Genomic DNA, 27941 nt, shown 5'->3' on the forward strand with positions numbered 1-27941 from the left:
TCCGCAGACTCGACGTTCCCGCGGATCTGGTGACCCGGAAGATGGACAGGTAACGCGCCGCCATGAACGAAGCACGAGACCCTACAACAACAGTTGGAACTACTACAGGGACAGCTCCGCACTCAGCAGGGGCTCATCCAGAAAAGAGGGCGGCACCTTCGGGAAGGGTCACGCCAACGCTGAAATTTCGGGCAGCAACATCCTGGCGACGACTCCTCTGACAGTGCCTGCCGGTTCGTGTGCCTGCCGCAGTGTCGTGTCCCGCCGGGATCCCTCGTGGTGAGTCGAACATCGGAGACGACGCCTTACCTTAATTACGTTGACTGAGGGAATCTGCACGCTGTATAAGGTGAGACGTCCCCCACTACGCCACCGATCGCCAAAGAGAGGGAAGAACACTCAACCCTTTTTCTATCCGGTTCCCTTTTGGCTACGTGTCTCAATCACTTTTCACATACAGGGATTCGTGCTGGGGCCGGGAAGTAAGAGACGCTACGCCTTGTTCCTGTTTACTGATTCATTTATTTAATACTAACTGTAAACATCGTATACCCGCATACATCAACCACTACGCAAAATTATAACACATGATTTAAACACTCGCGACATTCGACACAGGGTAGGCACATGAAGAACGTAACTGTAACGATACAAGGGTATGCATATAAAAAAACACACGACGACACAAATGATAAAGTCATTAATTAATAAAACCGCGCAATGTCTCAATATGCCGCATCCCTTCCCGCAAAGCTCGATTAAGTATGGGAGGTGAAGTTCGTCTCACAGAATGTCCATGTAGTCGGGGCCTCGGAGTTGGCTGGTCAAATCGGGGCCGAAGGTTGGTTGTTTCCGTCGCGGTCTGATCTGTCTCCTTCCGTCGCCGTCTTCATCGCCTTCGTCATCGTCGCCTACGTCGTCCCTCTTAGTGGTTTCCATCTTAGCTTCTCTACCATCTCGAGCTCATCGCATCGTCCCTCTGCTCTTTCTTCGCATCGTATCTCTCTGACTCTCCTCGCATCGTATCTCTGACTCCCTTCGTATCGTCTCGTAGTCCCTTTTTGTAGGACCCGACTCCGCCCTACCGGGGCACCAAACCAGTCGCCACTTCACGCGGCATATCTTTTCTTCTCCGTCCGAGTGTATCGTCTTCGGCGGCCGCCCCCGCGGCCTACACCACTAGAAAACCCTCTCCCAAACAAAGCCGAGCAAGTAACAATGTACAAACTCAAGCCTCAGGGAGAGTGATGGGCGAGCCGTCCGAAGACACTTTAATTACGGGCGAACAATGGTCCCGATGCTTCCGATACTTGGTGAGCCGATGTCCAGACCAAGTCTCAACGTTTTCATGCAGCTCGGTGTCTCCCGCGAAATTCTCCGTAGCCGCCGCTTCTTCGTCGTGCACCGCCGCGGGCGGCCATCCGCGCAGAACGCAGTAATGAGCCCTGGAGCCACGGAGGCTGACGGAAAGGCATAGGCATACTGGACCAGGCACGGGCGCTTGCCGCAAAAGTCGCATTCCCCGAACCAACAAAAGGTGCTCTGCTGCTGCCCCATGCCACAGATCTGAAGGGTGCGCGCCGACTATCTCCACCGTACACTGTCACACGGTCTGTAGACGACAAGGCGCCGCGCGGTCCTCGTGTTTGCGCGGGGGAGCCCGTGAGAATAGTAGAAATAATCCTTCCTGTACTTCCCTCCGGAATGCCCATTCGTTACACCGAAGGTTTTCTTTCCCTTTTTTTTTTTATGCGTGGGTTTGAGAAACGAGCGTACACATCTAGAAAGGAGCGGGGTTCAGTCCGTGTTTGCGGGGACGTCACAAAGGCTATTTTTAGCGTGTCACGAATGACGTATTTGATTAGGCTGGCGATATTGTTGGTGGAAAACTAGTTGAATGAATTTACACGATTTTTCAATTCGACCGCGTTTGCTGTGTCCGTGTGTTCCGAGAGCGGTGCGCCTCATTTTGAGACCGCCGAAAGTTTCGCTGTTTGGCCATAAGTGATAGGTTGGCTTAGAATTTTCGTGCCGGATCGTGGCGTGCTCGGCCACTCTTGCTTTTAGTTTTGGACATGACGAAATAGCTGCCCAGTTGAAGGTGGTATCGATTTTCATAAACTGCGGACTAGCTTCAGTGTTATTTTGCATAATTGCTTCTGGCTTAACTGTGCGACAGATCAAAGGCAGCGAAACGACTTCTGTGGGATAAGACCGAAGTAGTCATAGTAAGATGACGAGAAATCCCCATTAATTGGGCTTATGTTCTAGCGCGCTATGCAACGAATGGCACTAGTGACTTGTTGAAGCAGAGGGTATGTCAAAACGTTGGCTTTGGCGCATTTCGCGTTCATCTATTAATCATTTCAAACATTCATTCTCCTCTGAACTTCTCGTCTGGAATGATAGAAGTACCATCGTAATACGAGTTCGAACACGCGGACGCGTGGCGAGTAGCCTCGCATCCTACATCGGCTGATTCGCAGCGGCCGTTCTCGGGAGCAAAGTGGAAAGGGCGGCGCGCTTCTGGCATCTGTTGACACTCCCGCCTCGGTATCGTTGCTGCAAAACGGCGAATTATAGCGCGTTAGTGGCGGCCAGTGGTGACATCAACTCGCACAATGTGCACAGCCACACCAAATGACCCACTAGGCTATGTAGCTGCTGAAATATCGGCTGCGACGTAGGCTGTCGTGGTGCCGTGCTTGTATTATATGTAGGGGGTTTTGGCTGCGCATTTGGTATCCCTATAAAACCCTCTCTTTTTGCGCGCAATCATCGGCTGTTTTCCCGCTGCGCTAGTGCAGGGAGAGTGCCTACAGAGAATGGAACAACGCCCCTCCTTTCCCCTCCGGTTTCGGCAGTGCACCTATCACGTTATCTCGGTTTTGAGGCCATTTGCCACGTGCTCGCGTGTTCGAGCTGATATTGCCCACGATAGTACATCGATTACACAGCTCTTTCTTTTTCTGTAGCAGAAATTTTCGGCGTCGTAAATCGTTGTGTCCCCATTGACACTCTGCCGAGTAAACCTTCTTGGATTAACAGTGGGAACCTTCAGACTGAAGAAATTTCATATTTAACTGGTTCCAAGCGACTTTTTTCACGAGCACAGGCACAGTTTGGCAAAGATTGTGGAGTTCACCCCGACTTGCTCATGAAATATATTTTGCGCTTCAGTCTCACTTAACTCGCTCGGAACTTCTTTTAGCCGGACTCCACATCAAACTCACAAAATATTTTTTTTCAACCGTAATCATTAGGACTCAAACTCACGAAAATATTACTCAGCTGAACTCAGACTCAAACTCGCGAAAATATCAGCCGAACTAAGACTCAAACTCGCGAAAACATTACACAGCCGAACTAAGACTCAAACTCGCGAAAAGATTACTCAGACTCAAATTCGCGAAAATATTACTCAGCCTAACTAAGACTCAAATTCGCGAAAATATTACTCAGCCTAACTAAGACTCAAATTCGCGAAAATATTACTCAGCCTAACTAAGACTCAAATTCGCGAAAATATTACACAGCCTAACTAAGACTCGAATTCGCGAAAATATAACTCAGCCGAACTAAGACTCGAATTCGCGAAAATATAACTCAGCCGAACTAAGACTCGAATTCGCGAAAATATAACTCAGCCGAACTAAGACCCAAATTCGCGAAAATATTACTCAGCCTACACAGTAAAAATTTTTACACCCAGAAGGGTGTAAATGAGCTTGTCCCGTGGACGACACCCTAAGGGTGTTAATTCAGCACCTTCCAAAAAGGGTGCTTTAACATGCACCCTTAGAATAGGGTGTACATGTAAAAAAACTGTAGGGTGTTGCAAAAACACCCTTAAGGAAGGGTGCCTTCGATGTCCATCACTTTTTTAGCACCCTCTGAGGAGGGTGCGAGAAGGGTGCACAAGGGTGTTGAGTGCCCATGGCAGGGGTGGCAGTATTCTTTTAGACTGCACTAATAGATATCAGCATGCACTGGTTGCACACTACTTGAAGAAAGTGGTCCTGATTATCGATGGTGCGCCACCTGTCGAGCTCCATTCATTGCGTGTGGGCAAAAATATAAACGCGTACAATCGTGTATGAACTTGTGCTGGATCTATATATACTTCACAGTATATGCATAATGCGCGTTACAGAAAATGAAGCCTTGCTGCCCTTGCATATTGCGTTTATTTAATAGGCAAATAAAACATAAACTTTTCTTCTGCCACACAACTTTTTCACCAGATATACGTTCACGTATACGTACACTACACATGCAACACCTCAAATGTTTATTATATTTTTTCAGTTTCACTTTATTGACAATTCTTTGCAACATACAATTACACTGGTTTCAGTTTAGTATACTGCTTCAAGTACATAGAGACTACAAATGAAATACACGCGAAATATATGCCTATAATTCTTTCAGGTATCTACAATCCCAGTGGCTTCCAGTTTAATACTCCTTCGTGTACACAACCGGTTAATAGGAATGAAATACAGGCAAATATATACTTATGATTGTTTCAAATATATACAATCACCATTATTTCACTATATACGCCTTCATGTACACAATCGTTCCCAAGAAGTGATGCACACAAAAATATATATGGATAGTGTTTTCAAATGTATACAATCACAGTGGTTTAAACTTTGTATTCCTGGATGTATAACAATTGGTTATGAGAAATGATGTACATGCAAGCATATACGGGTTTTTGCACATATAACTTTAGCGAATACTTAAGAAACCAATACAATGATCAGAAACACAATAAGCTAAAAACGAACACAAAACTGAGTCAGGACACACAAAAAACAAAAGAGGTAATGCATAATTATGGCTAATGACACAGCTGGGTCACTTTATGCCAAATGTCCCAGCCATTTTGGCAACCATCTCAAATGTATTCGAAAAACTCGTGCTGCATTGAAAATAGAGAGCTTCTGGAATATTTAGGAGAGGAAAAATATTTGGTCACGTGGCTGCCTTCTCAACTTCCTGGAATGCCGTCTAGGTGTTGTATGTGAAAAATTTTATTTTAAAAGCACCCCTCCTTCTTTCCATACGAAACTCAGTCTACGTGTTACATAACAAGAGCTTAATTTGGGAGAGTTGGTTCATCGTGGTTGTGTGCTAGTCACAGCGCGACAACTTTAGGAAGAGACAGAAAGGACAGGAAAGAGCACTGACTGTCAACTGAATTTAATGAATGTGCTACGAGCGCTTTTATACGGAGTACAAGAACCGTGTTCATGCGCGACGACACGTGTGAGCACTACAAAATAATCTTAACTGTGAAAAGAATACTCCCTCTCGGAAAGGATAAGTGAACGTGTAGTGATGCACTGATCATTGGTTTACCTGATAAAAAATACTTCTACAAACGGTAAATTGGCATTAGGTAAACCTATTCTCGTGACGAATGGGGCAAGATTGACTATTCCTGTTGCTGTTTAGTACACACAATTTTGAAAGCTTGCAAGGGGTAGAAAAACAACACGCTAATATCATATCTGCTGGCTATTTTTTTAATTGTGAGACACGTGATGTGGTATAACATGCAAAGGTTTTGGTCATTGTTTTTTGTTGGTCCTGTCTTCTTCAACTTTACTTTCTGCCGGAGGGTTTTGCAAACGGGTGTGATGATTCTGTTGGGATACCGAGCTTCTTTTAGTCTTTTAATCTGGTTTTTAAGCCTGACCTCACCCTTGTGCTAACATGACTTCTGAAGGGTGGCCTGAATACATGTGGTATCAATTCCTCTTTCTACTAATTTTCAATGCCCACTATCAAAAGGCAGAACATTCTTAGCACTCCTGGGCTGATAGCACCAGCCAATACCCCAACAGCATCATCACACTTGTTTGCGAAACCCTCCTGCAGAAAGTAAAGTTAAAGGAAACAGGACCAAAAGAAAAAGAGAATGACCAATCACCTTTGCATGTCACACGGTACTACGTACATAAGGTGTCTCACAATTTTAGGAAAAGAGCCAGCAGATATGACATTGTTGTTTTCCACCCCTTGCAAGCTTTCAAAATTGCATGTACTTACAGCAACAGGAATAGTAAATCTTGCACCATTCGTCACTAGAATAGGTTTACTGAATGCCAATCTAATGTGTATGAGATACCGCTAACACGTGGAAAAGTAAACATAGGACAAACTGGGCAATGCTTCAATGATCAAGCAAGACAGCATGCTTTAAATGTTAAGAAGGGCTATAGTAGTCTCATGGCCGGACATCGTAAAGAATGTAAGTGTAGTCCTAGGTTTCATAAAACACGGTTTTTGAAAAAAAAGCAAGCAGAAAAATGAGAGATTTTAGAACTTTATCAGGAAGGCCAAGGATTAATGCATCAGTACACCTTCACTTATCTTTTCCAAAAAAGAGTATTCTTTTCTCGGTTAAAATTATTTTGTCATGGTCACACATGTGTTGTTGCAGATGAGCCCTGGTCTTGTGCTCAGTATAAAAACGCTCGTAGCACCTTCAATAAAATTCAGTTGACAGCGCTCTTTCCTGTACTTTTTGCGATAAGATTTTTATTACAGAAAGAATTTCATTTTCTTACAGTTTAGGTATAATGATGAGTTTTCATTGTATCACAACATGGAGCAAATTGCATCTCAATACGGACAAAAATCACGATTTTGTGAAATTTGTGATATTTTTTCGTATATTTCAGCAGCTTGAGAGGTATAAAGATGTTTTTTCCTCAAAATAAACCTTCTGTGGAGTAAGTATTCACTGCTCAGATATTCATACAAAGTGCAATATTGCAATAAAATATGCAAACATAACACATTTTGGCTTTATTCTTGGAAGCGAATGTGGCAAAGAAATTGCACTATTAATATTGAGCTTCAAATACCTTACAGAAGCACATTTACTGAACACGTAGACCGAATTAGCTTTAGAAAAAATAAGCGGTAGTTTTAAAACAAAATTTTCCACAAACAGCACACAGACAGCATTATGCCAGGAAGTTATAAGCTAGCCACATGAACAAAACTTTTTTTCTCGCTGAAATATTCTAGCAGTTCACTGTTTTCAACGCAGTAAGTCAGCACATTTTTTTTTTCAAACACAATTCAGAAGGTCGCCAAAGTGGCTGGGACGTTTGGCGTGCAATGGTCCAGCTATATTTAAGCAAAATACCTTACACAAATAACAATATTTGTTCATCTACCGTGACCACACTAGAAGTTGTTCAGGCATTGTGACACTAAAATTTTCAGCGTCGTACTGCCTGAACAACTTCTTTGATAAACTCCAAACTCACGCCGAGAAAAAGCCGCTCAATCACGGTGGTTGTTAAAGGCCTTGCGGCCGTAGACAATGTTGAAAATAAAAAAAAATCAACTCATCAGTGCTGTCACTCCTTCTTCGTCATTACTGACACGGAAGATTTTTCGGTTATCCATGTGGAGGTTCAGGAAGTAGGCTTGCTCTAGGACGTCAGCGGCACCCTCTCATCCTGTAATAAGAGCAAATATGACTTCTCATAAAAGGATATTCGTGCTGTTCTGGCAGCCCCATATATAAAGAATGTGTAGTGTGTATCCTTCGAAATGGCGTGTAATTGACATTACACTGAACTCGAAGCATACAACCCATACATTCCAATAATTTCGTATGATAAAGATAAGAGTTTTCCAGCATACAGCAAATTCCCGAAATGAGGTGAAGTGTAAGACTACAACTAAAAAATGGCACTTAAGAAAGCCTGAACTCACCTAAGAATCAAATTCCTTTTAGGGTAGTGAGCCAGTGTGAAAAACAATTCTTAAAGTACAACGTTCAGAACATGTAGCATTAATCAAAACGCACAAGAAACTTACCTCTTCATGTACAAACAGTGAAGACATCTCTGCTTTCTCTTTTACTTGAGAACAAATGATCTTGGGCGTGGCACTAGCGAAGAGGTCTGCAAAAAAAAGTAAAAGATTTACTGACTTTAATCACGCCTCTAACAATCTGAGGAATTGTTACAAGTCACCAATCAGTGCAATTCTGACTGCCTCTATAAGGGCATCAAAAATGAACAATTTTCTCGTTCTTTCTACCCTCACAAGACGCTCCGTCAATGGAATCTAATCCAAATTTGACAATGTGCTTCCTATTTGCCTGCTTTCTAGACGTAGGGCTGCGAACATGTGTTTTGTGCACCTAATCTAGCACAGAAATTCGTCATCTATAATTCAATCATCTTAATTCATTGTAATTTGATAAAAGATGTGATAGCTCGTCCAGTTTTTAAGGAGTTGCGCGCCTGCAATAGGCACTGCCTAGCACGTATGAAAGTATTTCTTTAAAAAATTTTTTTTCAAAGCTTGCTTTCAGAAAAAGCGTCTGGCATATTTCGACAACTAAGCCCATCCTCTGATGGCAATCAGGGGCCCGCTATTAGCGATTATTGACCACGGGATTTACAAACGTAACCCGCGCCTAAATACTCAGTTAAACACAATCAAGCAAGCAGGAGCGCTCGAACGACACCAACGCGCGCGGACGCCGTCTACGTTGCAGCAGGCATGGCTTATGCTAGAGCTACCGCACATAACTCCCTCAGTCACGTATACTTTCTTGATTCTGTTATAACGCCGAACGTTATTGCAGATGAAGGCAAAGCACGAAAACAGCAAACAGAAACGAGGGAAAACAACGCACGGCGATGGCCACAACAACGCGCCTTTGGAAGTCTGCTAGATCTTTCCCTGTTGCTGGTGACACTTGTGCTAAATAGCTTAAAAGACCGAGGCGCACGTGCTGGGAGCATCGCGGTATATCAGCACCTCCATCTATACCGTCTTTAAGCAAAAAAAAAAAAAAGCCATTTCGTACAGTGCGCCTCTATACATAATTTTTTCTTTTTCTTTCTTTTTTTACGCTTACACCTACAGAAGCACGTTGCACATTTGAGTATTAATAGAAATGTTATTACGATGTAGCCCAAAGCACATCTTAAAACAATATTAATCACTTTGTGCAGTGTGGACACAATGTGCGATCAGCAACTAATCCCGCCCTTGTTAAGTGATCACATCACTCACGTTATGAGTGATGCAGGCACTTACACAACATCGCGCAAAGCAGTGTGAACTCGTTAAGTCACACGTTTAATCGGGCATCTGCAACAGGCCCGCGAACGCATGCTGTTGTAAATGGCTGGCAGCCTACTTCGGCAGCGCTGCTGCAGGCGCCCAGCTAGCGCTGTATGATTACTACCTACGAAAGCAGTACACTCACCGTTAACAGGCCCACGTTGTCCGTGTCCGCCACTCCATGAATATTCCTTAATCCGAGCGTCACTTCGAACACGGTGTCATTCGTGACCACCATTGAATATGCGCCTGTTCGCTAGAACACACACAGCGACCAAGACCCCAGACCAACGCAACGCATTTGAAAGACGATGAGACAGAGAGAGCAACGTTGAGAGAGAAGGAGGAGGCACTGGCGGCAGTGCCTCCGCCTAGACGGCGCCGAAAGGCAAGCGCTATGGCGCATACGGCGGACGGCCGTTCGGCGCGGAATCACTCCTTGTAAACGGCAACTCTCCTTCCAGCCAGTAGCACAGCGACGCAGGTTATTTACCAGCCTCGGGTTCTTTGAGTATTTTGACGGAATGCGATTGCAGTGGGCGAAAAATAGTGAAGCAAAACTTGCGGAAAACAAAGTGCACCATGGAATGGCCAGAAACAATAATTATTTCGTCCTCGGTGGCATTAGCGGGAGAGCATCGCTACACCTTTTTCCAGAGGAATTTCTTTTCGCATTGTCTGTGTCTGGCAATTCCGCGTATGGTGCCGCAAACACTGAATGCGTAGTCGAAGCTGGAACAAATTAATCCACAGTCGCGGATGTTTAGAAGGCTTGTCACGCACCACGAAACGTGCCGAGGTTGTTATAACAAACTTTTTGCTGACCACATGATCAGCACATAATTCCATATGGTTGCCCAATGAGCTAGCTAAGCACCTGTAGCAAAGGCAGGGCACGTTCTTGTTAAACGTTGTTAATATAAACGATGGTTGTGCATAAGTGCAGTGACAGCTTTCCGTGTGAATTGGTCATAACCCACGTTTTCGAGCGTAGAAGCGCCTCAGCGGACCTAATCAGCTATACCACAGCAAGTTCGTAAGCAACGATGAGGTACGAAAATGTGCAGCTGTTTTCCATGTACTGAATAGTCCGTGTACAGTGCGTTGACCACCGCCATTTCTTAAGCCACCTCCCATATAGACTCCCAGTCTGAACAGGTGTGGGACCTTAAACACTAAGAAGCAGTGCCCCCCCCCCGCACACACACACGAAATTTGAGGGCGCACGGGCTGATACACACGCATACTTATTCACAGGCGCACACACATACACGTATACACACATACGGCAACACACACACGCGACCGTAAACACACGCATGCATGGGCGTACACATGTGCACAGGCACGCTTAACACAAGCACGTACTCGCACATACACGCGCACGCACACATGCACGGGTGTACACAGAATCGCGCTTACACGCGAACACATGCGCAGGCTCACGCACACACACCCATACTCGGGCGAACATTATGTTCCTGTATATATTCCACAGCAAACATGTAGCTTATAACCAACGCTAAGGTGAGCTTTCGTAACGTGGATTGCAGTTAATTGCCATTATAGATGAAACGCGATTTGCTTCTGCTGGCATTCTGCTGTATTCGGAGAGCACCTTCACACATTCTAAGTCTAGGCCGTCATTTAACGCAAGGTCCACATATTAGTGCAGTAGCTACGCTGCTCGGCCGCCAATCCGAAGGTCGCGGGTTCGATGCCGGCCGTGGCAGTCGAATACAGATGGAGGCGAAAAGGTAGAAGCCTGTGCACTGTGCGATATCAGCGCCCATTAAAGAACACCAAATGGTCAAAATCTCTAGAGCTTTCCACTACGACGACCCTTATAATCATATCGAGGTTTTTGAGACGTAAAATCCCAAATATTATAATTATGTGTTCTTCTTATGCTGCATATTCCATCTGATGAATCGTCACCTACACCCTTCTCAGGCACAAAAGCACCCTTAGAGCCTATTTTAGGGTGCTATCGAGGCAAGCACCCAAACAAATGGGTGCTTTTTTTTCAGTCGACCATTTATGGGTGTTAAAGGGTGTTGCAAAGGGTGCTTTCTCGTAAAAGCACCCTTTTTACACCCTTTTGGGTGTAAAAATTTTTACTGTGTAACTAAGACTCGAATTCGCGAAAATATAACTCAGCCGAACCAAGACCCAAATTCGCGAAAATATTACTCAGCCTAACTAAGACTCAAATTCGCGAAAATATTACTCAGCCTAACTAAGACTCAAATTCGCGAAAATATTACTCAGCCTAACTAAGACTCAAATTCGCGAAAATATTACTCAGCCTAACTAAGACCCAAATTCGCGAAAGTATTACTCAGCCTAACTAAGACTCCAATTCGCGAAAATATAACTCAGCCTAACTAAGACTCGAATTCACGAAAATATAACTCGGCCGAACTAATACTCGAATTCGCGAAAATATTACTCAGCCTAACTAAGACTGAAATTCGCAATATTATTCAGCCTAACTAAGACCCAAATTCGCAAAAATATTACTCAGCCTAACTAAGACCCAAATTCGCGAAAATATTACTCAGCCTAACTAAGACTCAAACTCGCGAAAATATCAGCCGAACTAAGACTCAAACTCGCGAAAAGATTACTTAGACTCAAATTCGCGAAAATATTAATCAGCCTAACTAAGACTCAAACTCGCGAAAATATTACTCAGCCTAACTAAGATCCGAATTCGCGAAAATATTACTCAGCCTAACTAAGACTCAAATTTGCTAAAACATTACTCAGCCTAACTAAGACTCCAATTCGCGAAAATATTACTCAGCCTAACTAAGACTCCAATTCGCGAAAATACAACTCAGCCTAACTAAAACTCAAATTCGCGAAAATATTACTCAGCCAAACTAAGACCCGAATTCGCGAAAATATTACTCAGCCTAACTAAGACTCAAATTCGCGAAAACATTACTCAGCCTAAGACCGAAACTCGCGAAAATATTAACTCAGCCGAAGTCATACTCAAACTCGTGGCATGATTTATACTGAGAGAGTCCGAGTGGTTTCACTCGAAAGTAATTTCGCCGCCTTTGAGCACATCGTATGAAACTGTCATGTACACCGTTCACTTACGCATCCGCGGTGCTGAGGAACGTGTTCAGTTTGCGGTAGTATTCCAGAGCGAAAAGCTCGACAGTCTCATTTAGTGCTAAGGTAATATTTGCGGGGCGAAACTTCTTTTGCAACAAATCGCCGATGGGAATCTGTAAAACACGTGGAGAAAGAGAACGCCGTTGTAGTGAATACGTTTAATTGATTGATTGGTCAAGTACTATCATCCTTTCACAGGCCGTTAGAGGGAGTAGTTTGAAACGTACACATCGAAGTACATTGCATAGCGAGTCAAACTATACATTAATAACAAAAGTAAAATAGGAGTTAGGCCTCGTAATCGGGACACTCTTTTCAAAAAGTTCGCTCTTTTGGACGGACATTTAATTTAGGAACATTTCTATGTCATATATTAGCGACAGAAGTCGTTAAAGCTATCCGCCATGATAGCTTAGCCATTAAGGAGTCGCAGTGACCGAAATGGGACGACATAAAGAAAAAGGGGAAAAAGCGCTTGTGTACCTAAATTAGGTGAACGTTAAAGAATAATAATAATTATATATGTGGTTTTACGTCCCAAAATCACGGCATCATCATGAAACCCGGTAGTAGAGAAAGAGAGAGAGAGAGCAACTATATAGCAAAAAGGGAAAGGGGGATTTTATAGCTTCTATGGTTGGGGTCATATGTTCAGGCCTCCACTGGCCTTGACTACCCGCCGGACTTGATCATGACGCGCGTGCTGCACTCCCAAGACCTAGCTGGCGAGTCGTGCCTCCCGCTGCTCCATACTAAGGTACCTATAGATAAACTTGTTTTATTAGGGACCTTACTCTATACTAGGGTCCCTATACCTTCCTCCGTACTAGGTGTTCAAAGATTTGCCGAGAAGATCGGCTAAGTCGCTTGGCGTACGATCGCACCCCCACGAAGTATGGTAGAGATGTTGACGTATACCGCCGCACCACGGACACACGGCCTGGTACAGCGTCGGAAGCATCGCGTGTGAACTTAGGCAGATGTAAAAATACGCCCGTCTGAATTTTTCGAAGGTCGGCGGCCTCTCGCCACTGAGGAATCTCTGGGGCTTTTCATATTTTTTGCCGCCTGAAGCGCTGGTGAGCCGAAATCTCCCTAGGTATAGAATAGGGTATGGTCGCAACGATCGAGAGGGATTCTTCGCTCGGTTACAAAACGTGCGAGCGGCTCCGGAAATTTCGACTGTCTAGTGTTCTTTAACGTGCACCGAAATTGCACAGGGCCTCAACCGTTTCGCCTCCTACGAAATGCGACCGCGGGGATCGAACCTGCGACCTTCGCGTCAGTAGCGAGCACCGTCGCCGCTGTTTCACCGAGGCGAACTGCACCTTAAAGAAGGCCAGGTTCTCAAGACTGCATGATTCAGAAGCCGCAGCGACGTAGTCGCTTGTGAATGTAATTTTTTTTTTGTATATAGAGTCCCGTTGTTTTTTTAATTTGAAGTTGTTGTAGCAAGGTATACGCAAAATTATCGCAACACATTTGCCGAATAGCATGCGAGGGAAGGAGGTCTCTTCTAATGTTTGTTCGAAGAGGGATTTGTAAGCAGTGCAACTTTCGAAACTTACGTTAGTGAAATTTCTCTCCAGTTCGTCGATGGTAGTCCTACGATAAATACGCAACGCGTCTCGCCTCTCTTCAGGGGGCGCCGTCAGCTGAAAAAAAAAAAAAAACGAAAATCAAAAGCTGAGTAATAGACAGCATGAAAAAGCATTGCCGCTTTCTTGTGCTGGAATCAAACAAAAAAGTGCCGATAAGGAGATGGTCGCTGCTGACCGTCTCCTTATCAGACTGCAGAAACACGCGCACAGTTGAGAACATAGGGCCCAACAATGAAGTAGATACGTTACCGAAACTAATTGAAGAAGCAGTGATTGAACTTTAACTTTAACTTGAACTTTATTTTCGCATCAGTGCATGCTTTAGACAACGGAAACTCAGAAAAAAAACATAACTGCTTAACGAGTTCTGTGTAACTCCCCCCCCCCCATTTTTTTGGCAACAGACAGTAGATGAGCAAAATCATAAGTACAATGCATAAATAGGTTTATGTACAGAAAAAAAATGATCTGCACAAAAAACATGGCTCAGCGTTAATTAATCAAAAGAAAAGTATTTCGGCAGCTTTAAAAAAAGAAAGAAAACCAATAAAATAGCGATAGATTCAGAACACTTATATCTGAAACGTCGAACTAATTCACATACGATGATTGAAACACATCTCTGCACATTCTCAACATAAGAATATACAAAGCATATACATATCACGAAACTACGACATCGTCAAACATAACGCAAATTAAATCAGACCTTCAGCTGCCGTCATTGGATAGCCGTCGCAATATTGCTCTTCTCTGTCTGTTCCAGAAATATATCACCTCTAATAAACGAACGCGGCTTCAGCTTCAAACACCTCACTCTTTTTCACGCAGATTGCATAATCAGTTCAGCTTCATGCGCATATACGGGTCAACTAATGCATTCAATTCATCACCACTGCCTCGGGCCGTTCGTCTTTGGAATGACCTCCCTGATTGCATAGCCTCCATATCTAATCCCGATACATTTCGCCGTCAGCTACTCACTCTGTTCACCATGTGACCCTGTTTTTGTATTCTGAGTGCATTGCGTAACGGTGATTTATATTCCCCTTGTCTTTTATTTTAAAATGTATCCCTCTGTCGCCATGTTCATATCAACAAGTGCTGTATTCCCTCAAATTTACCTCGCCCTGTATAGCCTAAAATGTGATCTCATTTATATATATATATAGTTTTTCGTTGTTCTTGCACTGATCCTGCCTGTAAAGTGTTCGTTACCTGTCTGTACCATTCCGATTTCTCCCCCCCTTACCCAATGCCCTGTTCTGGGGCCTGTAAGGTTTTTTTTGAATAAAGAATAAAGAATAAAGAATAAATATACAAGCATTATAAACATTCACTAGTTATTCTACAATATAAGACCAAAATTGCTCCAGGAGAACTGATTACACAAAACGGCCATGTCAGAATGAACACTACTTCGAGCCGTGGAACTTGGTGCGAAGGAAAAAGACAGGCATGGATGTTGTTGAAGTAACGGTTCAAATGCTACTTTGACACGCGCGGTTAAATAGGTAACCAAACGCGCACAGTCACCAACAGATATCTAACAGTGGTTGGCTGCTTTTATGAAATTCATGAAAATCTTCGACGCCATTGTGCAGAAGTCATGCTTACATTGGCCAGCTTTCTTTCAAAAGCTAAAAGAGTGTCGGCGAGCACATGTAGTTCGTCTTCGACAAGGTTTGGCTTCATGATCTTCATTGCGACGATGATCACATTTTTGTAGGCATCGATGATAGGCTTGCTGTAGTCTGTAGTTTGATTGATGATCTCGTTTCGGCCCACAGCTGAGAAATCTGGCTGATCGAGCTGAAAGGAAGGTGAGGATCGACGGCGCCTATTGATTGGGAATGTAATATCGAATGGATATTATGTCGACTAAGTAAATTTCTCACCGATACCAATGCAATTCAATCCTGAAGTTAAGCGTCGGTGAATTTGGTTGCTAAAGCTCAATGGGAGCCTCAATAAAAGCGCTCACATGCGTTTTTATTTTGTGTTTCGAACAACAGAATAACTAAGACGTGACTATGAGAACTGGATAAAGAACTAACATATGATTATGAGAGATTAATATGTGATTATGAGAATGAACTAAATAAATACATGAAAGTAACATTGAACAAGGGCAAACCTCATCAATGATGCACTCTTGGCAAACAAAGCGTAGGAAAATGACACAGAGACCAAAACAGATAATCCAATAAAAAAGTGTAATAAAAATACAGCAAAAGAAAAGAAGTGAGATTGAGTAGGCAATACAATACGCTCTTTTCATGTTTAAGCTGTCCAGGGAAAAAGAACACGCTAAAATAAAAAGAGCATGGTGTTTGAATGATTCTTTATGGTTTAATAAAGGCTTCTTTCGCTGAAACTTGACAGATAACTGCAACGTGTTTTTTTTTTTTTTGCTTCTCAGTAGACGGAGCTTTACCTGAATGGCGTAAGAACTGAGTTTCCGTAAATCCCTAGAAACGCTGAGTGAAAACAGTGTAGCGATTCCGGTCTGTTTAAGGACGTCCGTGGTGGTTATGCCGATGGAATTCTCGTCTTTGCGCTGACCAGTTATCGGCCACTGGGCGAACCCCGAAGCGTTCATTATCGCGAACATGACGTCAGGTCGGTCTTCGAGATCAGGAACGGCTGAAATAAAAAAAAGTGAAAACAAAAAACGTCTTAAAACCACGATATGATTATGTGGAACGGTGTAATGGACGTTTCCGGAACGGTTCTGGACGGTTCCGATAGCGGGGAGACGAGATTTGGAACAAAGCCGCTCAGATCGATAATCCCACGCATGCTTTTGGTATAGCGCATAAGCGAACTCACACCGATGCACTGGTCACTGCTGTGTTACTCTCTTTATTTGTTTCATTTGCTATTTGGTTTTTTATTGCCCCTTTTATTCATCTGTGAGTGACCACGCTTTTCTTGCTGCTGTGTATAGACAAATGGAGTAGTCTAGGTGCTTGAAAGCTCAGTCTCTCCTCTATAATGAAATTAGTCGGCTAACTTGTGGAATTTTATGCGGGAAAACTGATATGGTTGTGAGCACTCCGTAATGGAGGCCTCCGGAAATCATGACAACCAGGTGGCGCAATAACGTGTACTGACATTGCACAGTATACAGGTCTTTACATTGCGCGCTGCCCGCATTGCAAATCTTGTTGGCCTCTACCAGTTCGCCTCCATCGAAAAGGGACCACCACGACCGTGATCGAACCAACGGACTTCACGTCCCAGAGCGCCATAACCTTTGCACCACAGCGGTGAAGTTACAACAAAGCAGAGCCCTGCCGCGGTGGTATAGTGGCTAAGGTACTCGGCTGCCGACCCGCAGGTCGCGGGATCGAATCCCGGCTGCGGCGGCTGCATTTTCGATGGAGACGGAAATGTTGTAGGCCCGTGTACTCAGATTTGGGTGCACGTTAAAGAACCACCCCAGGTGGTCGAAATTTCCGGAGCCCTCCACTACGGTGTCTCTCATAATCATGTGGTGGTTTTGGGACGTTAAGCTCCACATATATTTGATTATTTATTTGATTTGCATACACAGATACACAAAGACAAAGATGGAGAGAGCAAGCTGGCTACTGCCACCTGGAGGGGCACAACGCCTGCTCACTTATGAATCAGCAACAAAGGAAACAGAACAGATCACTCACCCAAGCAAGCGTTGTAGACGATAGCAGCCTTGTCTGTCACGTTTTGATGTTCCCGAACGATGGACATGTTTCCTAGTATGTCTGAAAGAAGAGTACTTATTTCTCAACGTTTATGAACTTTATCCGGAAGGCAGCCACTTAAGCAACCAGAATGCTGTTCGCGATTGACGAAAGAAACATGTAGCGGTAAAGTTAGAGCCTAAAACCATCAGTAATTTTTGGATTATGCACGACATGTAAACTTGGCTACATGGTAACGAAGTCGGTTATTTCTCGTCGAAAATCCACTGCATAAAAAAACGCCCATAGAAACACAGCTCTGCATGTAGAGCTCGAGTCAAGTCAAAGCAATCATACATGATGACATTACACTTGTCTCCTACAAACTTACTACACCTGGGTTCATTGACTATCGCGCACATTGAAGAGAACATTTGCGATTATATATAATTTCATTATCATTATCATCAGCCCGACTACGACCGTGGCAGGGCATCGGCCTATGTCATGTTCTGTCGCTCCTGTGCTTCTTGCGGCCAGCTGGGTTATACCCGCAAGCTTCTGAATCTCATCTGCTCAACTAACTTTCTGTCTCCCCTTCTTTCGTTTGCCTTTTTTTGCAAAGACGACAGCTTGCTGCTGCGTTAACTCGTTTCGACGAGAGACCCTTGTCAGAAGAGTCAGTGCTTGAAAGGTGACATAATCTGTCTTCGCATAGAAAATCAGTGAAGGCCTTATTGAGCATTTTGCGTTGTAGTGGCCTATTGAATAGGCTATAGCACCCCAGATCATTTTTTTTTGTTTTCTCTTTCGCTCGTCGCTTTCTTTCCCATCTCTATTCCCCATTCTCTCTTCCCTTAGTGCAGAATAGCAAACCGGATGCTCCAATTGCTGGTTAACCTCCCTGCCTTTCCCTCATTTTATTCTCTCTCTTGTAATCCAGTGTGTTGCTCTCAATAAGCAGTGGTTACATGACTTACACGTGCTACGTGCCCGGCCAACGCCCATTTCTTCCTAACTACGACGAAAGCCAGTTCATTCCTTAACCCGCTCTGCTCTCTTCTCGTTCCTTAAGGTTACACCTTTCATTTTCCTTTCCGATGCTCGCTGTGTCGTCCTTAAATGTAGTTCGTGCCCTCGTTGTGAGCCTCCATGTTTCTATTTCGTAGACAAGCACCGCTAATATGCAGCTGAAAGGACACGCTTCCTTCTAGAGGGATAGCTTGTCACTACCATTCGCCATTTGAAAGCGCCCTCTGAATGTGCCCTGTTCTATTCTTAAAGGGACACTAAAGTCAAATAACAATTTACGTCAGAGTGAAAGCTCCATGTATGTCAGCACCTAAAACGGCAATATTATCAACAGTGCCCTGCTTACCGAGAAATTAAGGTAAATGCACAAGAACACAAGCACCGCAGTAGGGCAGTTTCAGAATGATCCCGATGACATCAGACGGACCGCCTACAATCATTCATTAGTAATCGATCTAACTGTACTAAATAAAGAACTTTCCGTGCATCAAGAGACGCAATAAAAAGCTGCTTGTTCGTTTCTGTTTGATTCATGGAAAAAGAACCACTGGACGTTACTATGGGAAATGACGCGAGTGGTTCCAAAATTCAATTTTCACGTGGTTACACAGAATAGGTGGCGCCATCTAGCGGGGCACAGTTGAAACAAAAGCATCTGCAATCTCGGAGCCAACGGAGGGAAATTGATCGCTGGCCGTTTTTGCTGCTAAGACACCTACTGCTTTCGGTATGCAACTACTAGTGCAGTAAAACCGGGCAACGTTGTGCACGGCAACAGTGACGTTAGACGGACCGGTTGGTCCCCTTCTTGAGGCGGGTAATTTGAATCGCGCTAACCCGATCCGGACCACTAAAACGTGATTTTATTTCAAAATATGCCCTTCCTTGGCACAAAAGTAACACTACGAGGATTCTGGACCACCATTTCAACAATTAACGCCGACTTAGTAGTTGACTTTAGTGCCCCTTAATATTCTAGTACTGCTTACGTGCAACATTCCGGCTCCACGAAAACTACCTGTTTTAGGCAAGTCCTTTACGAATTTGTGTGCTTCGCTTCCTGTCGGAAAGCGCTATTCTCTTTTGAGACTGTTCCACATTACTTCATTTTTCTGCATATTAATTTTCAGACCTATGAATCTGCTTTCCTTGCCCGATTTAGTAATCGTGAGCAGCTATTTTTGATTGCACAATTGAAATAATTTAAAGGGGAGACTAATGTGCAATGAAAGGTTAGTTTATGTCGATAAGGTTTACTCCTTATCCAAGACCGATAAGGTCTTGTTAATTTATTCGTCATAACTTTAATACATATTGAAATAGAAATGTAAGGTCAAAGTTTCAGTTCCGAATTTCTGCAGAAACCTCCGAGCGTAGTATGATGGATTTCAGAACGTATCTTTTGTATTTGAGTGAGAGAGAGAGAGAGAAAAACTTTATTTGCGCATAACGCGGAGCATTCCAAATGGTCGGGCCCCTATTTCAGGGCGCCACTGGCCCTAGCCATCATCTCTACCCGTTGGACCAGCCAGCGCTGATCAACAATGGCCGAGCTGGACAGCAGCGCCTCCCATTGTTCCTCTGTGTTGTTCATGTTGTGGTGTTCTTCATTGTGATGCGTACACTCCCACGTGATGTGAAACAGAGTTGGTGTGGCCCCACACGATGGACATATATCTTTGTATGTTGTGGGGTAGAATACATGCAGCCTGTGTAAGTTCGTGTATGTGTTTGTTTGGATTCTGCATAATGCCACTGATTCCATTGCTGTAAGTTTCTTATGCGGTGCTGGATACATTTTTCTATTGTCCCTGTAATACTGAAGAATTGCTCCAAAGTTAGGGTCTAGGGGCGTTGGATCCTCTATTGCAGTGTGCAAGGAAGCTCGGTAATCTGTGAAGCCTTGAGCCGCCTCATCCGCAAACTGGTTCCCGGTGACGCCCTCGTGCCCTGGCGCCCGGATAATGGTTTGGGTGTATTCAATTGGGAAGTCCTTGTGAGCTTTGGTTAGAATTTGGAAGGCCTTCATACATATTCTACCTTTTTCGTAATTTCTACATGCAGCCTTCGAGTCTGTGATTATTGTCATTGGGGCTTTTCGCTCCCTGCCCTCCTTGATTGCCAGCGCGATCGCTATCTCCTCCGCTTCTGTGATAGAGGCTTGGGCTATGGAGGCACAACTTGTGACGTTTCCTTTTCGGTCTGTGACCACGGCCACCATGTTCTTTGCATTTACCTGATATGGTGCAGCGTCAGTAAATCTCGCCCTATTCAGATATTTTGTCTGTTTAACTATGTAAACGGCTCTTGCTTTACGTCTTCCAGAATGTAATACTGGGTCCATGTTCTTCGGTAGGGGGCATATTTTGTACCAGGCTCTGACTGAGCACGACAATTCCTTAGCTCTTCCATGTGCCTGTACTTGTTCGCCAAGGCCGATCCTCTGAAGAAGTTTTCTGCCGGTTGTCGTCTGTAGCAGGCGGTTAATCTGGGTGGTTACTTGTGCCTCAGCCAACTCATCAAATGTATTGTGAAGTCCGAGCGCTAATAGCTTCGCAGTTGAAGTGCTTTGTGGTAGTCGCAGAGCTGCTTTATACGCCATCCTTATTATTTTGTCTGCTTTTTCTTTCTCCTCTCTATTCATGTTGTGGTAGGGTAGCGAGTATGTTAGTCTGCTGATGACTAAGCTATTTACCAAACGAAGCACGTCTTGTTCTTTCAGTCCAGCACGATTGTTCGTTATTCGAACTATCATACGAACAATTTGTTTAGCTTTTCGTTTAAGCATATTCAGTGTGTGGAGACATCGCTGATTGGACTGTAACCACATCCCTAAGATCCGAACAGTTGTTTTCTCTGGTATAATATTGCCGTCTAGCTTGACCTTAAGGCGGAGGCTCGGGTCTGTCCTTTGTTTTTTACTCTTGGAAAACCGGATGAGTTCCGATTTGTCTGCTGAGCACTGAAGCCCCCTTTCTTTAGTGTAATCTTCGATGGTTTTAGCTGCCAGTTGAAGCCGCTCTTCTTTTTCCGCCAAGCTACCCTTGGTTGTCCATACAGTGATGTCGTCCGCATAGAAGGAGTGTCGGATGTCGGGAATACCTTCCAGTTTTTTGGCTAGACTAATCATGGCTATGTTGAAAAGCGTAGGCGAGATCACAGTGCCTTGTGGTGTGCCTTTGCTCGGTGGGTGGAAGACATTGGATTCGTGTTCTCCTAATCTGATAACAGCGGTTCTTTTAGTAAGGAAGTTCTGTACATATTTGTACGTCCTTTGACCGCAGTTTGTCGCTGCTAGCTCATCTAATATTGCCTTATGGCTTACGTTGTCAAAAGCGCCTTTTATGTCGATGGCCATGACAATGTTTTCTCCTGCTTTTGGAACATTTGTTAGTACTTCCTCCTTTAAAAGCAGAAGGATGTCCTGTGTCGAAAGGTTCGAGCGGAAACCAAACATGGTGTTTGGCAACAAGTTATTTTGTTCAAGGTGCCGTTGAAGTCGGGCATTTATTAATCTCTCAAACACTTTGCCTAAGCACGAGGTAAGAGAGATTGGCCTGAGGTTTTCTATTGCCAATTTCTTTCCTGGTTTGGGTATTATAATTATTACAGCATGCTTCCATTGCTGTGGTATAGTGCCATTCACCCAGTGTTTGTTAATGAAGTTTAGAAGCGCTGTTATGGCTTCGTCATTCATGTTCCGAATCATGGCATTGGTGATTTGGTCCGCCCCAGGCGCTGTGTTGCGTTTCATGCTGACGATTGCCGCTCTCACCTCGGCATGCGTGAAAGGTGCATCCAGTTCTGAGTTTGGGAGCCCAGTGTATTTAGCCTGGTAAGGGGCTGTGATGGCTCGGGCGCCGCAACAATTAATATAGATGTCTTGAAGCAGGTCATCTCTTGTGCCTGGATATGTGTGCAATAATCTTTCTAGAGATTTTTGTCCTTCGCGTTTAGTTTTCAGAGGGTCAATCTCTTAGGATATTCCATGTCTTTGCTGTTCCTAGGGTTCCATTTAGTGAATCGCAAAATTGTTCCCAGTTGGCTGTCGCGAGTTGATTAGCGTACTGTTCGGCTTGCTGCGTTATTTCTTCAATTTTCGCTTTGAGTTTCTTATTTCGCTTTTGCCTTTTCCATCTTTTAGTGAGGTTTCTTCTTGCTTCCCACAGGTGGAGAAGGTGAGCGTCTACTTCAGGGGCATCATCTGTTCTGGCGACAGTTTTGGTGTACATTTGCTTTTCATTTCGAATTACTTTGCACCACTCGTCCAAGTCGTCTATGGCGGTCACGTGCGCTTTTAGCGCTTTTCTATATGCGTGCCAGTCTGTAATTTTGGCTGTGCCGATGTGTTTGCGGATTCGGCCGGTGCGGATTGTGGTGCTTAGTATGTAATGATCACTGCCCAGGTTTTCAAGGGTGTTGTACCAGTCCACGCTGTGGCAGTTTTGTACTATCGTCAAGTCCGGACTTGTGTCCATGGATACGCTGTTGCCTATCCTCGTTGGTATTGCAGGGTCAGTTAACAGAGTCATTTCCAGTTCCTCTATTTGTTTTGCGATATTCTTGCCTTTGGTGTCTTGCATCTTATATCCCCAGCTTGCATGCCTGGCAATAAAGTCCCCAACTATGATTAATTGATTCCCTTTCGCCAGTTTTGCTGTCTCTTGAAAGAGCTTGTCGAACGTTGCTCTCTTTTGTCTTGGGGGACTATAGATATTAAGTATGAAGGCGCTCTTTCCATGGCTTCCTTTGTAGGTTATTTGTGTTATGATATGCGGGATATCCGCCTCTTCACTGGGCTGATGACATATTGCTGTAATTGAGTTATCGACTAATGTAGCAACTTTCCATTCTGCGTCCCCGGTACTATAAGTTTCGTAGCCCCGTAATTTTGGTTGTATTCCGGCTTCCTGGACTGCTATGACAGCAGGTGGCTTTTGTTGCGACGCCACCAGCTGCAACAGTTGCCCTCTTTTCCGCCGGAAACCACGGCAGTTCCACTGCCATATTTCGCACTTTTCTGACCGCTGCGTTTGATGATTAGCCATTATGCGTCTCCTGGTTCATGGCCGACAATCCGGGCCTGTTGTAAATTTTCTCAGCTTTTTCTCTTATGTTGATGCTTGTGGCATGCTTTCGCAAGGCTTGTTCCTGGATTTTCTTGTCCAGAAACTCGAGCTTTCTATCTACATTTATCATTACTTGCTCTATAACTGTCGGTATAACTTCCTTTAATGTTTCTTTCAGCATCGACGACGTAATCATTGAGTCACCTCCTGCATTCGGTTGCGTCTGCAATTTCTGGCCACTCTGGGTGGGTATAGAGTTTTGTTGCGGGTGCTGCGTTTGTTGCTTTTTTAGTTCCCTATTTACGCGTTCTAGATCACCTATTCTCACCCGCATTATCTCTAACTCACGTTCTAAGCGCGTGAGTTGTGATGTTTGGTGTGAGTGTTGGGAGGATTTTGCTGCCCCGCTCACCTGGTTCTTCGCTTCCTTTTTCTGCGCCTTCTTGCCCCTGTGCTGTTGTTGCTTTGCTTGGGCCTGCTTGTGGCCACCATTCCTGGAGTTGGAGCAGTCTCGAGAGCCGGACCTGGATCGGGATGTAGATCGAGATCTGGATCGGGAACTGGAACGGGCCCTGTTTGGCGGTGCAGAGTCCTCGCGGTCCGTGCTGAACCAGCGTCTCTTGAGTATGCCAGTGGTTTTTGGTGTGCTGTGTTGGTGCGACAGCAGCGACCGGCCCTTTTGAGGGACGCGTTTGAGTTTCTTGGTGCACTCCGATGCCGCCGTGGGATGGTGTCCGCCGCACAGGGCACATTCCGGATCGCAAGTGTGGTCCTCAGGTGGGTCTCTTAGGCGACAGTTACTGCACGCCTTTGTCATTGGTGTGGGACAAACACCCGTCCTATGTCCCTGGCTCTTGCAGAGTTTACAGTACTGCCGTGTGGGTTGATAAGGCACGCACGGCATTTCGCCACCGTAATAATACACGAAGCGCGACAGTATTGGTCCATCGAACGTGATCACTGCAGTTTGTGACTGTCCGAGCATGCGGGCTTGAACAATTGTCACTCCTTGAGTGCGCACTCGGAGATGGCTCAGGAGTTCAGCTTCTGGCGTTTCGCGTCCTAACCCGTGTACCACTCCTTTCAGGTATCCAGCAGGAGTGGATATGTAGGTGTTCACGGGATAGTTGGTGCCATTGAGCTCCAGTGTCTTTATCTTCAAGATCCTTTCTGCTACATCTTCGTACGGAGTGCTTGCAATAATTATGTTTGATCCGTTGCGAAGGCGAAGCAGAAATTTGTGGCTGTTACAGGCCTCCGGGTCACCGCTCGCATGTTCTATTGCTCGCGCAACCTGGTATGCTTTCAGTTCCTTCACAACTAACCCTGGTCTGGGCCGCATGATAATCTTCATATCGTTTTAGATGCGGAGCATCTAATACTCGAGGCTTGTAGTGCGGCGCCGTCCGCAAGCTTCCTCCTCCTTCTTCCACCATCTGTGCATCCCTTCCTCCTCTACACACCGCGCGCGCTTCACTCCTCCACCATCTGTGCACCCTTCCTCCTCTACACACCGCGTGCGCTTCTCCTCTTCACGAACATTCGCTAGCTGTATAATGTAGCGCGCATGCACCGTCACGCTTCGAGAACATCGGCAGCTGACGCGCGCGCATGCGCCGTTGCGCTTCTCCCCCTTCTCGAACATTCGACAGCTGACAGTGCATGCGCCGTCGCGCTGTATATATACTCAAGGTCGGTGCTCGCTCGCTCAGTTGCCGCTCGTCGGTTGGTTTGTACGGCGCGTCGACGTCCGAGGTCGCAATGATCGACGTCCCTTCGACCAGCGCCGGCCAAAGTGTTGGCGGAACCGCAACCAAGTCGTCGTCCGAAGACAAGGCAGCGCGGAGAAGAGCTCGCGACGCCGAACGTAAACGTCGGCGTCGAGCGGAAGATGCTCAACTTAGAGAACGTGAAGCCGCTGAGAGACGTCAGCGTCGAGCAGCAGCACCGGATTCGGCCGCTTTGAAACGTAAGCGTCGACAAGAGGACCCGGACTTTCGAAAACGGGAAGCCGAGTGCAAGCGTCGGCGACGAGAGGCCGATCCCGATGCTGCCCGCGAGCGCAAGCGCGCCGAGGTAGCGGCGTGGCGCGCCAAGCAGTATGCCACGCCCAACGCTCGCTTCAAGCGCGACTTCCTCGACCGAAGCTTCGGCCACACCTGCAAGGTGTGTGATCGTCTTTGGTTCGATAACATCGTGCTCAAAGTTCGTCGCAATAAATAAACACCGCCCTTTCACATACGTGTCGTACGTGTTCACTCATTTAACACCCCTTCTACAACCACGTTAACCAATTTAGCCAGCGCCCCAAGTAAGTCGCAATTTAACACTCCATTTCACAACCACGTTAACCAATTTAGCCATCGACCCAAGTAAGTCGCACTTTAACACCCCGTTAACCAATTATATGCTCCGCATCCTCCTCAGTGTTCCCCCGAGGGAAGCTGCGGGCAATTTTTTTTGTGAGCCTCCATGTTTCTGTTTTGTAGGTAAGCACCGCTAATATGCAGCTGAAAGGACATACTTCCCTCTGGAGGGATAGCTTGTCACTACCATACGCCAATAGAGAGTGCCCTCCGGATGTGCCCCGTTCTATTCTTAAAAGGACTCTAAAGTCAAATAACAATTTACATCAGAGTGAAAGCTCAATGTATGAGAACACCTAAAATGACAATATTATCAACAGTGCCCTCCTTACCGAGAAATTAAGGTAAATGCACAAGAACACAAGCACCGCAGTAGGGCAGTTTCAGAATGATCCCGATGACATCAGATGAACCGCCTACAACTAATCACTAGTAATAGACCTAACTGCACTAAATAAAGAACTATCCGGGCATGAAGAGACGCAATGAAATTCTGCTTGTTCTTTTCTGTTTGATTCATGGAAAAAAGAACCACCGGACGATAGTATGGGGAATGGCGCGAGTGGTTCAAAAATTCGATTTTCGCGTGGTTACATGGGACAAATGACGCCATCTAGCGGGGCGCAGTTGAAACAAAAGTGTCTGCAATCTCAGAGCCAATGGAGGGAAATTGATCAATGGCCGTTTTTGCTGCTGTGGCTCCCACTGCTTTCGGTATGCTGCTACTAGTGCAGTAAAACCGGGCAACGTTGTGCACGGCAACAGTGACGTGAGACGGACCGGTCGGTCCGCTTCTTGAGGCGGGTAATGTGAATCGCGCTAACCTGATCCGGACCACTAAAACGTGATTTTATTTCAAAATATGCCCTTCCTTGGCCCAAAAGTTACACTTCGAGGATTCTGGACCACCATTTCAACAATTAACGCCAACTTAATAGTTGACTTTAGTGTCCTTTTATTCTTCTAGTACTACTTATGTGCACTCCACGAAAACTACCTGTCTTAGGCAAGTCCTTTACGAATTTGTGTGCTTCGCTTCCTGTCGCAAAGCTCTATTCTCTTTTGAGACTGTTCCACATTACTTCATTTTTCTGCATATTAATTTTCAGACCTATGAATCTGCTTTCCTTGCCCGATTTAGTAATCATGAGCTGCTATTTTTGATTGCACAATTGAAATAATTTAAAGGGGAGACTAATGTGCAATGAAAGGTTAGTTTGTGTCGATAAGGTTTACTCCGAAAACCCCAGTCTTGTTAATTTATTCTTCATAACTTAATACATATTAAAATAGAAATTTAAGGTCAGAGTTTCAGTTCCGAATTTCTGCAGAAACCTCCGAGCGTGATATGATGGATTTCAGAACGTATGTTTCGTATTTGAGTGACACTTAATGAAAGTTTCCGAAACCTGGTACTTGCATTTTTTGACATCCTCATAAGACACAGTATTTCATTTTATAGTAGATGAGAACTGATCAGATTGTAGTAGACTTCGTTAAAATCTGTGACGTCACTGATGGGCAGGGGAAGTTCAAGGAAGGGTCACACATTAGCATATTTTTTTTACGAGTCTTCTAGCTTTCCTGTCGTGTTAGCGTAGAAGGTGGAGTGATTTGAATATAGTGAAAGCGTGATTTACAAATGCGATAAAGATTGTTTTTCTATTTGGTGTGTTTTTAAACTCAGTGCATTAAGTTAGAACTCCAGATATGAAACCAAATCTTTATTTTTTCTTCACAAAGTATTTTCTCACACTTTGTGATCTCATGACTTTCTAAAGTTTATCATTCCAAGCAAACCATCTACGCTTTAAAAAAAGTGTGCTACTCGTGAGCCCCGACAACTGTCAGGTATACGATTCTTTTTGAATAAACACGCTAACTTTGTTTGGCGTCTCACCACTCTTTTAGGAGATCAAGTTTTGAGTAAAACTTGTTTTGGTTTAGTTAGTACGT

At 44.8% G+C, this 27941-nt stretch overlaps 2 protein-coding genes and 1 long non-coding RNA gene across 4 annotated transcripts in view; 1 reads left to right on the forward strand and 2 right to left on the reverse strand.

The window, feature by feature from the left end:
* The window catches only part of LOC142774633 (uncharacterized), a 133231-nt gene extending 129215 nt beyond the window's left edge, over positions 1–4016 (forward strand). For both annotated transcript variants that reach the window (XM_075875225.1, XM_075875227.1), the window contains one exon: positions 8–4016. The gene's annotated coding sequence lies outside the window, so the exon portion shown is untranslated. The remainder of the gene's footprint in view (positions 1–7) is intronic.
* A 258-nt stretch (positions 4017–4274) lies between these two features.
* On the reverse strand, positions 4275–9420 carry LOC142774636 (uncharacterized). Its single transcript, XR_012886479.1, has 3 exons — positions 9263–9420; positions 7855–7940; positions 4275–7490 (listed from the first exon to the last, which is right to left on the reverse strand). It is a non-coding gene; the product is annotated as an uncharacterized LOC142774636 (long non-coding RNA).
* Positions 9421–11247: 1827 nt separating this feature from the next.
* LOC142774637 (uncharacterized) lies at positions 11248–27319 on the reverse strand. Its single transcript, XM_075875233.1, has 3 exons — positions 16288–27319; positions 15468–15662; positions 11248–13904 (listed from the first exon to the last, which is right to left on the reverse strand). The coding sequence occupies exon 1, from the start codon at positions 24971–24973 to the stop codon at positions 23591–23593; it is 1383 nt and encodes a 460-aa protein (XP_075731348.1). The 5' UTR covers positions 24974–27319; the 3' UTR covers positions 11248–13904; positions 15468–15662; positions 16288–23590.
* Between the last annotated feature and the right edge of the window lie 622 nt (positions 27320–27941).

Source organism: Rhipicephalus microplus, chromosome 10 (assembly GCF_043290135.1).
Source record: "Rhipicephalus microplus isolate Deutch F79 chromosome 10, USDA_Rmic, whole genome shotgun sequence".
Lineage (NCBI taxonomy): Eukaryota > Metazoa > Arthropoda > Arachnida > Ixodida > Ixodidae > Rhipicephalus > Rhipicephalus microplus.